Source organism: Canis lupus, chromosome 3, assembly GCF_003254725.2.
Source record: "Canis lupus dingo isolate Sandy chromosome 3, ASM325472v2, whole genome shotgun sequence".
Classification (NCBI taxonomy): domain Eukaryota; kingdom Metazoa; phylum Chordata; class Mammalia; order Carnivora; family Canidae; genus Canis; species Canis lupus.
In genome coordinates this window covers 54070640-54083266 of record NC_064245.1, presented here as the reverse complement: position 1 = coordinate 54083266, position 12627 = coordinate 54070640, and the positions used below count along the sequence as shown (strand labels likewise).

The 12627-nt window shown below is 44.0% G+C and overlaps 1 protein-coding gene across 6 annotated transcripts in view; it reads right to left on the bottom strand.

Moving 5' to 3' along the window:
• ZNF592 (zinc finger protein 592) overlaps positions 1–12627 on the bottom strand; it is a 77737-nt gene that overhangs the window by 26007 nt on the left and 39103 nt on the right. For 5 of the 6 annotated variants that reach the window (XM_025438169.3, XM_049108484.1, XM_025438168.2 and 2 more), the window contains one exon: positions 6673–6756. In XM_025438169.3, coding sequence (XP_025293954.1) covers positions 6673–6756 — 84 coding nt within the window. Of the gene's footprint in view, positions 1–6672; positions 6757–10985; positions 11095–12627 lie in introns of all 6 variants that reach the window. The other variant, XM_025438170.3, reaches the window with a different exon arrangement.

Genomic DNA, 12627 nt, shown 5'->3' with positions numbered 1-12627 from the left:
TAAGGTAAGGTATGTTTTTGTAAGGAAATTCAGAGCAGGGATATAGTGTAACAGCTTAATATCGGCAGCAGGAAAATCTTTATAACCTTTGGATCTTAAATACCAAAGCTGACGCTTTTAAAAGCCAAAGATCAAGTCCTGTTTTCTGTTTACTCATAGTAAGGAAGACCAAAAACAGCAGCAAACAATAGACATGAACAAGGGACTTTTGGTGTATCTGTTTGTATGTCTTCAAAACTTGCTCTAAAGTATCACACTGCTTATAGGTAGAAAAGTGAAATTAATCAAAATGTACCCTGTTATAAAAGCAAAGAAAGAAACTATAAAGAAAAAGACTACCAATAATAAGTTCTAGTCGTCAAAAACCTGCCAGCACAAGTTAGCAGGCAAACAACAAACTGACAGGAATATCTGCAAGGAGACAGTTACCATCATTAATGTCTTTACTATAGAAAAAGCTTTTATGAAGCAGTAAGTCCAAGATAAGCAGCCCACTAGGAAAATAAGCAAAGGTACTGAGCACACAATTTAGAAAAGAAACAAAAGTGGGCAGCAAATACATAAAAACACAGTTGCTACCTCTCAAGGAATTAGAGAAATACAATTTAAACAATGAGAAGCCATTTGGGGCTTACCAAATTGACCAAGATTTTCAAAAAGTAACTCCTGGTGTTGGTGAAGATGTGGTCAAGTAAGCATTTCATTTCCTTCTGTTTTTTGTTTTTGTTTTAGGTAGGCTACACACCTAAAACTCACAACCCTGAGATCAAGACCTGAGCGGAGATCAAGAGTGGACACTTAACCTACTGAGTCACCCAGGCACCCCTGATAAAACCTATTTTAACATCAATTTAGCAATGCATACATGAGGCCCAATAATTCCACTTATAGAAATTTATCCTAATATAGATGCATGTGACAAAGATAATCACTGCATACTTATTTATAGCAAACTTCCTTCATAACAAAAAATGAGACACAACCAAAGTCCCAAGAGAAAATTGGTTCAATAAATTATGGTATAGGGGATCCCTGGGTGGCGCAGCGGTTTGGCGCCTGCCTTTGGCCCAGGGCGCAATCCTGGAGACCCGGGATGGGCTCCCGGTGCATGGAGCCTCCTTCTCCCTCTGCCTGTGTCTCTGCCTCTCTCTCTCTCTCTCTCTGTGACTATCATAAATAAATAAATAAAAATTTAAAAAAAATAAATTATGGTATATTAACACAATTAAATAATAGGCATCATTATAATACAATATTTACAGCTATGAGAAATGCTCCTGATACAAAGTGGGAAGGGAAGGATACTGTAATGTATATATATATAGTAAAATCTCTATTTAAAACAAAAATTTTTATTATATACAGTGTTTATGAAAAGGGCTAGAACATTCTAAAATCTTAAAAGTATCTCAACAGATGAGATTATTTTCTTTCATCTGCATTTTCAAATTATTTATTCAAACTATTTAAGTTATACTGCTTACATAATTTTATTAAATTATATTTTTAATACACAAAAAGAAGAAGAAATTAGGAAGCTTTTTACACAGGACTCCAAAAATCACTAATATAAAATTCTTGAAGCACATCTGGCATGACTCAGCAGATGACTGTCAGCTAGAAAATCAGTGAACTAAAGTTAACTGAAATAAAAAGTGTAGTCAAAATAAAAAGCTTCAGCCTGCCAGTGTCTGCAACCTGTTGTAGGCTGGGAAGCACAGACCTCACACAGCTGCTGGTTTAGGCAGGGACAGCATTTGGGACCAGAGCCTGGGTATGGCCTCTACCCCATGTCCACAAATACCAGCCTAGAAACCTGGCTCACCCTGCAGAGCACACAGCAGGGTGCACTCCGAAGCATCTGAACAGACCAGATCAGGCCTGGTGAGCTCACCAAGTGATCTAGAGTGGCCTAGTCAATAGGCAAGGCAGGCTCACCAGTTCTCTGTGGCCTAGGCTAACCATGGTACAACATGAGCCACCCTCATGGGGATAAGGAGCAATTCCATGACTGTTGAGAGTGACACCGTACTCTTTCTAGGTAAGTTTCTCTTCAGGGAAGATATAAAAACTTAAAAATATATAGATATCCCTATTTTTTTATTACAGGATCTACTACTTGCCCAAGAAATTTTATCAAACACTTAAGTAAACATATCAACAGATGAAGGAGAAGGAACACCTTAATTCTAAAAAGACTTTATCACAAAAAAAAAAAAAAAAGACTTTATCAGGCCTGATTAGCCTATTAGAATTCTTTGAGGGGGTAGAAACAATATGATTATGGCAGAACTAGTAAGAATCTCCACAGACTCTAAATGTTTAAATTCCACCAAAAAATAATTTTAAAAAACTGAAACCTGGGTGAATGTATGTTGTATGTATGTGTGAGTGTGATTGTCATTTATGAAGAACCACGAGGAGTGGAGTTCTGAACCCATGGACCAGGTCTGGACTCGAGCTTAATACTTCCATAAATTGTAGTTCCCAACCCATAAGAATACCCAACTTCATATACACATATGTGGTCCCAGTGACCAGCCATTAAAAACACCACTACTAACTCACTCAGTTGAGAGTCCCACTTTTTTTTTTTTAAAGATTTTGTATTGGGGGAATCCCTCGGTGGCTCAGTGGTTTAGCGCCTGCCTTTGGCCCAGGGCGTGATCCTGGAGTCCCCGGATCGAGTTCCACGTTGGGCTCCCGGCATGGAGCCCGCTTCTCCCTCTGCCTGTGTCTCTGCCTCTCTCTCTCTCATGAATAAATAAATTAAATATTTAAAAAAGTAAAAAATAAAAAAATAAAGATTTTGTATTTATTTATTCATAGAGACACAGAGAGAGAATGAGAGGCAGAGACACAGGCAGAGGGAGAAGCAGGCTCCATGCAGAGAGCCTGACGTGGGACTCGATCCAGGGTCTCCAGGATCACGCCCTGAGCTGCAGGCGGCGCTAAACCGCTGCGCCACCGGGGCTGCCCGAGAGTCCCACTCTTGATTTTGATTCAGGTCATAATCTCGAGGTCATGGGATCGAGCCCCACGTTGGGCTCTGCTCTGGGCAAGGAGTCTCCTTGTCTCTCTCCCTTTGCTCCTCCCCCACTCACGGGCTCGCTCTCTCTCTCTCAAATAAATTTTAAAAAATCTTTAAAACAAAACAAAACAAACCATACCACTACTGGGGCAACTGGGTGGCTCAGTAGGCTGAGCGTCTATCTCTTGATTTCAGCTCACGTCATTATCTCAGGGTTGTGGAATCCAGCTCTGCATCAGGCTTCACATTGGGTGAGGATCCCACTTGGGATTCTCTCTGCCCCTCCCTCACCCTCTCAAAAAACAAAACAAGAACAAAAACCATCATTACTGGGGCACCTGGGTGGCTCAGTCAGTTAAGCATCCTACTCTTGATCTCAGCTCGTCTTGATCTCAAGGTCGTAGAGTTCAGTCCCCATACGGGGCTCCATGCTAGGCATGGAGCCTACTCAAAATAAATAAATAAATACATACATACATATCACTACTGAATGAGAGCCTGTGAAAACATTAATTTAAAAAGGAGGTCTCATATTCAAAATGCTTTGAGAACCAATGATCTAGCAGAATATTAGGCTGTAAGTTTCATGAGGGAAGAGGCTTATCTGTCTCATTCATCACTGCATTCTCCATTAAGTACTCAATAAATACACCATCAAGCAATAAAGTGAAATCTTCAAGACTGCAAATGGCCTTAAAACTGTTGCAGAAATCAAAATACAAAATTAAAAGACAACAAGTTCTCAGGAGGCTATATGAATGGATGAAATTATGGCAAAGGAACACCAGTGGAGGCCAATGTGAAGGAACATTGAGGGAAAAGGAATCCTAATGACACTCTTACAGTAATGGGTTCTCAGCTACACTGTTCAATAAAGAGGCTTGGCCATCAGCCAATATTGCATGTTTCATCCCAAAAGTCAGAAAACACTTGGCATTACCAGAAAGAATACTGGAAATGAAATACAATTTGTGATACTGCCCTTAATCAAAACCACCCAGTGTCCACAGCCAGATATGCTGTCCAGTTTTGGTTCCCTGTAGCTTAAGAAAGACATACCAGAGAAGGAAGAGGCCCTAAGAAATAAGACTAAAGTTATAAAGTAGATGGAAGAGCTTTCTAATAAGAGCTTAAAAATTAGAACTCTTTTATTCTGGAGAGACAAAGGTTTAGGGGAGAGGGGGAGAATAACTGACATATACTTTTGATCATTGAACCTCAAAATACTAGAGAGGAAAGGGAAGCATTCTGAAGTTTGAAATAAAAGATGCAGACAAATAAGAGATTACTCATTAGTCACAAAATACACTGAAGTTGTCACAGGTAAAATACATAAATGTAGTAACATCCACACTTATTTAAATCCAGAAATTTAAAAGAGGGAAGGGGCTCTGAGGAGCTAGGAACAAGGAACTATCACTAAACCTATGAGCCTCCTTTCCCTCAGCATTGAAGCCTCTGAACTTCGAATAACATCAAACTTGGTCATCTGTTTCTCTTAACAGTATCAAGTTCAATAACGGTAGATTAATGTAAGTTCAGACAGGACATCAAGGGGACAGAGGCACTCCAAAAACATTAAGAAAAATCTGATCTCTACTCAGTATATTGTTTAATAAGATAAGGAAGCAAACAACACATTACGGATTTAAACTACGGAAGTTAAAGGCAGCAAGATTCAAGGAACATCGGACTGGTCAACCATAAAATTCAGTTTCCTTGAATTTACTATTGCTTGTTGGAGAAGGACTCGAAGGATGGATGTGTATATATTTTATACCCTGTGGGTAAACTCTTTGCCCTGCTCCCCACATGACTGAATACAGCTTACATGTTGATAAAATCTGTGTTCAATTATTGTTATAACTGTTAAGAGTTTACAAAGGGGTAAGTGGAAGTTACCCTCAGCTTTCTATTTTAGAAGGAGCATTCCAGAGGAAAATAGAGCAAAGAATAATTCAAGCTGTATGATAGAGCAAGCAGGCATGAGACGAGTGCTTGCTTAAAAAGTGAGAGCAGAAGAAAATGCCTGAGCTGGTGGCCAGGTGGGGGAACTTCTGTCCCAGAAATGGAAGCTACACAAGGGGAAAGACAGAGCAAAGGAGCACAAGTGAGAGCAAGCTGCTGCTCCTGTGACTTGTAGGAGCTTCAGTATGGACTCTGGCTGAACAATGAGAGAAAGACATTAAGCCCGTGAGTGGTAGAGAAGGTAGCTCAATGAAATCAAAGGACATGGATAAAGTCCCATGTTCCCATACGTAGAATGAAGCCCCAGGCCAGGGAACAGTAGAGCAAAAAGAGTAAGAAACAGTGAAGTGCAAGAATGGCTTTCGCCCATATGCTGTCATCAATTACCTATGAGGAGATCTTGAGCAGGCGTCAGTGAAGGGTCTCTGTTCCTTGAACAGGCGAGGCTACAACGGCTGGGCAAGTTAACCTAAAACTATGGATTTCTACATAAAACTTCACACCTGAAGTGACAAGCAGATTCTCTCCCTTAGGCCAAGCACTGCCCTCCTGAGCACACCTGCTTGTGGGTCCCAGGGGCCCCGAGACACAGGTGTTCTGAGCTGGTCAGGAGCGGTGCTTCATTTCACAAGGCACCTGGTACTCTAATCATCAGCAAGGGCAGCCCAAAGAGACGTTCAACAGGACAAGAAAGCAGGTGCCCCAGTGGATGACGGACCCACGTAAAACAGCAAAGCTTCTCACTCATCTTCTCCTCCATCTCGTTTTAGCCCCTTCCAACGCACACTCTCCTATTGTGGGTGCTGTAAAACATCTATCTAATCACAGAGATGTCCTGCTTAAGATGCCCATCCTGGGGCAGCCCAGGTGGCCCAGCGGTTTAGCGCCACCTTCAGCCCAGGGCGTGATCCTGGAGATCCGGGATCGAGTCCCACGTCAGGCTCCCTGCGTGGAGGCTGCTTCTCCCTCTGCCTGTGTCTCTGCCTCTCTCACTCTGTGTCTCTCATGAATAAATAAATAAAATCTCTTAAAAAAAAATGCCCACCCTCTTCAGGAGACACCTCAAGTCTCCACCCAGTGTGGAGAGCCCCTCCTCATCTGGTCTCTGCCCACCTCTCTAGCCACTTCCCAAGAGTGCCTTTCATTCACTAGTGGTTCTCACAGACTTCCTCTGTGTCAGGGCCTTGGCAGTTCCTCCTGACTACCCCACCCCATTGGCCCCCAACCCACAACACAGATTTGCCCAAGAACTCCTCGGCCCCAAGGTCCTGCTCCAGGGCCCCTTCTCCTCATGCCTCCTGAGTGCTATGACACAACACAGGTCCCCTGCCCTCTTTCTGCTCCCCCTCCCTTCCACTATGGTGGACTTCCTACAGAGTGAAGGAATCCTGAGTTTTCTCATCAGCCCATAAGCCTCTCCAAAGATCAGGTCATGTCCTTTACCTCTGTTTCTGAGAGCTAACACACTGGGATCCCCAAGGCAAGCTGGTGCTCACTGCTCATGCTTACCCCCCCCCCCCAGCCAGGGCTGAGAGCCTTGCCAGTTCTTCCTGCCAGAGGTGCCCTTTGCCCAGAGGCAGTTCCTCCTCTCCCCCTCCCCGCTCTCCTACCCCCACCAAAAACCCCACTGCCCAGGAAGAGAATTATGCTGCAAACATTCTAATGAGACTCACAGGATGTTAGAGCTGAAGGGGAACTCAGAAATGATCTGGTCCAGCGGCTTCCAAATCGACGTCTGCAGACTGCTCCGGGACCGACTGCAAAAGAATACCACGGGGAGTGACTTGAAAGTACAGAACCTCAGGCTCCTGCTAGGAAATTGTGACTCAACAAGTCTGGGATAGATCCCCACTTTTTTTTTTTTTTTTTTAACTCTCCCAGTTGATTCCAGTGTCTGGCCAAGTCCAACCTCTTCATTTGGAAACACATGGGACACCTTAGGCTCAGAAAGCAGGTCAGGGGCACCTGGCTGACTCAGTTGGTGAAGTGTACCACTCCTGATCTCAGGATTAGGAATCTGAGTCCCACATTGGGTGTAGGGATTATGAAAGAGAGAGAGAGAGAGAGAGAGAGAGAGAGAAAGGAAGGAAGGAAGGAAGGAAGGAAGGGAGGGGAAGGGGAAGGAAGAAAGAAAGGAAAGAGGAAGGAAAGATGGAAGGAAGGAGAAAAGAAAGAAAGAAGAAAGTCTCCTGTCAAACATTTACCATATGACAAGACTTATATTTGGCAGAGAACATAAAGGGAAGGCCCAGCCACTATTCTCAAGCACCCACACACTCACACACCCTACCCCGCTGGAAACACGCAGCAGCCACACACTTGAGGTGCCATGGAAGGCTCACCAAGGGCCCTGACTTCCAACAGAAAAGGGGGATGGACCTTCTGACTGGGTCACCCCAGTGGCCTCCCTGGTGTTTCCCTCACTCCTCTCAGGGCATAATTTTCACTTTTTTTGCTGGAGTTATTTCAGTAACATATTCTCTTCTGCTATTTCATTAGCCCCACTATAGGCACCCCCTAAATTATTGAACTGGTATTCTCCTCAATTCTAGGTTTGGGATTCCACTTGGACAGGCATCTCAGACAGCTTAGGTCCAGAATCTAACTCTCGATGTCCCCGTACAGCAGGTGACCACTCTGTCCTTCCAGTTGCTTAGGCCAGTCTCGACACCCTTCAGGGCTCTCTTTCCTTCATACCCCAATTCCTATCGAAGAGCAAATCCTGTCAAGTGCTCCTTCAAAATATTTCCAAATGCAACCATTTCCCACCACCTCCACCATCATCATCTCTCTTTTGTGTCCCTGCAGATGCCTTGCCTTGCTGCCCTTGCCTCTGCCACTCATTCTCAACACAGCAGCCAGAGTGCTGGTCTTACGACACCCATCGATCACACTCCTCTCCTCGGACATTGTCCCGTCTCACGCAGGGCAGCCTTCATGGCTGGGAGGCTGTAAGTACCCTCCGCCTCCCAATCCTCTCTCCGCCACTCGGTCCACTCCAGGTACACTCAGGCCTCTGCCCTGTTCTTCAAACACACCCCTGCTCTGAGCCTTTGAGTCCACTGTTCCGTCTGCCTGGAACGTCCTTCCCCTCAGACCTGCAGGGGCTCACTCCTCGCTGCCACCAGGTCTTGATACAAACATCCCTTTTCCAGGAGTCTTCCATGACCAGGGTACGTAACGTGCCCATCCTCATCTTCACCCTCAATCTCAGTCCTGTACCTGCTGCTTCTTCAAAGCCCTTCCCACCACCTGGTATGTCATATAATCACTTGTGTCTCCACTGTCTCTGTACAAAGGGTGTTTACTGAAAGGTAATCCACTGTTAGGGGAATGATTTGACAGGCTCATCTGTCCAGAACTAAGATTGCTCAAGGACAGTCAGATTCCTAAGCAGGTTTATTACTAGTCAAATAGTTGGCAAGTTTGCAACATATTTTGTGTTTCACTTTTTAAAACTTGCCATAAACGAGAGAACTTGAGTGGTGATGGGGCCTGGCCAGCAAGAGGGGTCTGCTCGAAGCAGCAGTCATCTGTGAGTCCTGGGCTTCTGGGGATTAAGTTCAGTACTGGATGGTGCCAAGTGCCTACTGGCCAACATCCCCACAATAAGGTCATCCATCTTGAGGATGGGATTAGTGTGACACCAGTAAAGAAGGAGGGTCACCTCAGAGAACCAAAGGGAAGAACAGGGCACAGAGTAGTCTTCAGTCTTAAAAGGGAATATGACTCTGGGAATATACTAAAAACCACTGAATTGTGTGCTTTAAATGGGTGAGTTGCATGATAATTATCAATTTTATCTCAACAAAGCTGTTATTTTTAAAGATAAAAAGAAGAGGAGATAAAAGCGGAGGGAGTTGGGATTAGGCAGCCCTGGTCAGCCAACTGAGATGACACTCAGAGAAAGTAGATATAGGCAACAAAGTTTAAACAAAGCTGAGAACCAACACAAAACTGATACTCTGTAACCTCTACCGCCTCTCCCTTTCCTTACTTGCAAACATATCTCAGTACTAACCAGGCACTGCATTTTGTTAGAAAGAGACAGAACCCAGAAGGGAGAGGGACAGGACTCCTCTTTGATCACACAGCATCGTCAAGGAATTCTGTAAAAGCATCATCTCCTGGCAGTAGGGATGCCCAAATTTAAGCAAAAAGCCAGTGGCCTCATACCTGCTGGGAACCAAGCCTCCATTCCCCAAACAAAAGTGCCCCAGAAAACAAAAAGTACTCATTCTACTTTTTCCCCATTTCGGGTACCCATGTGTTTGGTGGCTCTCCATGTGTCACCAGTCCCATCTATCACAGGGAAACTATAGTCCCAAAGATTCCAAAAGCAAAAGGTTTTCTGGGGGCAGGGAGGAGGGGGCAAGGAACATGCTTTTGGGGTATCTTACATCACTCTCTCACACCCGTTCTTCCTCATCCTTTCTTCCTCCCTCTTCTGTCTCCTCCCTCTCAACAGAGACTGGATGGGCTTTTTCACCACTGCTACTCAGACCTAAGGGCAGTCAGCCTTCTTCAGGAAAGCAAGGCACCAGTCAAGGCAGCTTTTCACCAACAACACGGTATAGCAACAGATCCAACATCAGGTGTCCACATGTGTGCCCACTGGATGCTTCCAGGGAATGAAAAAGAAACACCCCTATATGTCCTTCTACTATCAGACAAAATGGAATATATAAATTCCTTAGCTTTTTAAGACACAAAGTGAAATATTTACATGTAAAATGATATTGGGACACCTGGGTAGCTTAGTCGATTAAGTATCTGACTTGATTTTCAGCTCAGGTCACAATCTCAGGGTCATGAGACTGAGTCCCGTGTCAGGCTCCACAGGCAGCATGGAGTCTGCTTACGATTCTCTCCCTCTCCCTTGGCCTCTCCCCCGACTTGTGCGCGTGCACACACACACACACACTCTCTCTCTCAAATACATAAATAAAATCTTTAAAAATCAATCAAATAATAAAAATGATGAGATGTCTGGGATTTGTCTCAAAATGATACAGAGCAGGAGGGAGAGATCAGGGAGGATATTTATAAATGAAAAAAGATCAGCCAAAAATTAATAACTCTTGGATGTGGGTGAGGAGTACATGGAGGTTTATCCCACTATTTTCTCTACATGTGTATATTTCAGCACTCTCAGGACTGGGCGCTTGGCTGGCACACTCTTGTGAGTCCAACTAGATGAGCAAAGGTCACACCCATTAGGATAGCTATTATAAACAACAACACTCAGGAAATAACAAGTGTTGGTGACGATGTGGATTTCTCCTTGTGTGCTGCTGGTAGGAATACACATGGTGCAGCCACTATGGAAAACCATATGGCAGTTCCTAATGAAAACTAAACATACAATCACCATATAATCTAGCAATTCTGCTTCTGAGTATACACCCAAAAGAACTGAAAGAAGGGTCTCAAAGAGGAATTTTTATACACATGTTCATTGCAGCAGTATTCACAATACCCAAAAGATGAAAGCAACCCAGTTTCCACCAACAAATGATGGATAAACAAAATGTGATATAAACAATGGAATATCATTCAGCCTTAAAAAGGCATCAATTCTGATACACGCTAGAGCATGGATGAACCTTGAGGACATTATGCTAAGTGAAATATGCCAGGTGTAAAAGGACAAGTCCTATAGGATTCCACCTAGCAATCTAGACACCTGAGCAGTTACATTCATGGAGACAGAAAGTAAAACCGTGCTTACAAGGGTCATGGGGGAGAGAGGACAGGGAGCTGGTGTTTAATGGGCACAGAGTTTCAGTTTGGAGTGATGAAAAGATTCTGGATGGTGGTGATGGTTTTACAATTGTGCATGTACGAACAGTACACTTAAAAATGGTTAAAACGGTCAATTTTGTTATGTATATTTTGCCACAATTAAAAAAAAAAGCCACCAAGGAACATAAAGACATCACTTGTGTCTTCTCAAGGCCAGCTCAGGTCAGCCTAGACATCATACCTCAGAGAGGTTCTCAAAACAAGGGTGTGGTGAGCGTTGCTGGGGGTGTAGAGCTATGGAGAAAGGAATAACATCTACCTAGGCACATGGTCTAGTTTCCAAACACCACCTAAAGAAAGAAGAAAAATAAAATGTTTTTTAATAGGCCTGAAGGTAAATGTGTAAGTCAGTTAAGGTAATAATCACAATAATAAAAGTAGACATCAGACCTTGAGAAAAATCTCCAAACATAAATTCAAAGCCCCAGATTCAAAGGTAAGACTTGTGCAGGCCCCAGAACATCAATCCTGCCCATCACAGTTTGATGGTTCAGAGCACAGGCCCTACATGGGTTCAACTCCCAGCTCTACTACTCCCTAGCCAGTTGACCTTATGGAGGTTTCCTCAGCTCTCTGTTTCCCAATATGAAAAAGGGGGCTGTGGTAGAGATTCAATGAATGAATATTTGTAAACTTCTTACGACACTGACTTCAACATAGCAAAGGCACATGTTAAGTATTATGTCACCAACCTCAATGGCCAGCAAGCTTGACCTCATAGTTTTCCAGGGGGCCCCAGCAGGCTGCTGAATCCCTAAATGTAGGCTTGTCGGAAGCACGCACAGGGGGCAGAGACAAGGGTACCCTCCACGCAGCTCAGGAGGCCTGCCAACACGGAGGATGCACAGGGCTTGGGAGTGGGCAGGGGCCCGCATCAGATAAGCTGGGGAAAGTCACAGGAGGGGAGAGGCAGGAAACGGACAAGCACTGTGCAAGGAATAAGAATGCGAGAAGTTACAGAAAAGCTGAACCCATTTTTTAAAGCTAGGTGATCTTCACTGCAGTTGAGCACCAGCATCACCTCAGGAACTTTGGAAAACTACTCACGCTTGGCCACAGCGGCCTGAGAATCGGGTTTAATTGGCCAGTGTAGAGAAACTGGTTTGCAGCCCATCAGGTCTGCATGCCCACAAATGATAGAATGAAAAGTTGCATTTCAAATTCTGCTCATGCTTACTCCAATTCCGCATTCCCTCATTTGACTTCACTTTTGTCTTAACTTTGAGAGACCAGCATTTAGTTTGGATTCTTTTTATTTTTTTATTTTATTTTATTTTTTTAGTTTGAATTCTAAGTACAGATATAGACAACATTAATGGAAAAATTTTAAATGGGTGGGAGGAAAACTCATTATCCCAATTCTCCAGAAGAGAACCAGAAAAACTTTTTTTCCCCTAAACTTTTTCTTATCATTGGATCATCACATTTCAAAACATAAACTATGAAGCAGACACTGTGCTGTCCCAGTGAGGACAAAATCAGAGAGGTGGGTGCCAGGCAGAGGGGTGCTTTATACCCACCGTGCTAAGTGTGTGAGTTCTGAGGTGCTCCAATGAATGTGCCTGGTTATTCACTGCAGGTTAACCCTAGTTCCTGCAGCCACTGGATGCTGTCAGGTTACTCCACTATCTCTTATCCCTAGTAACACAGCTTGGCTTTTGAGAGGGGCTGGCAAACCTGAGCATCGGGTTTCACTGACCGAGGCTGGCTGCTTCTCTCTGGCCACCCTATCATGTTTGGATTTATAGAAGCTTTACAGTTTATAAAACACAATTCCCACTTCACAAGGAACTCACCAGTGAGTGACAAAACCAAGACGACCG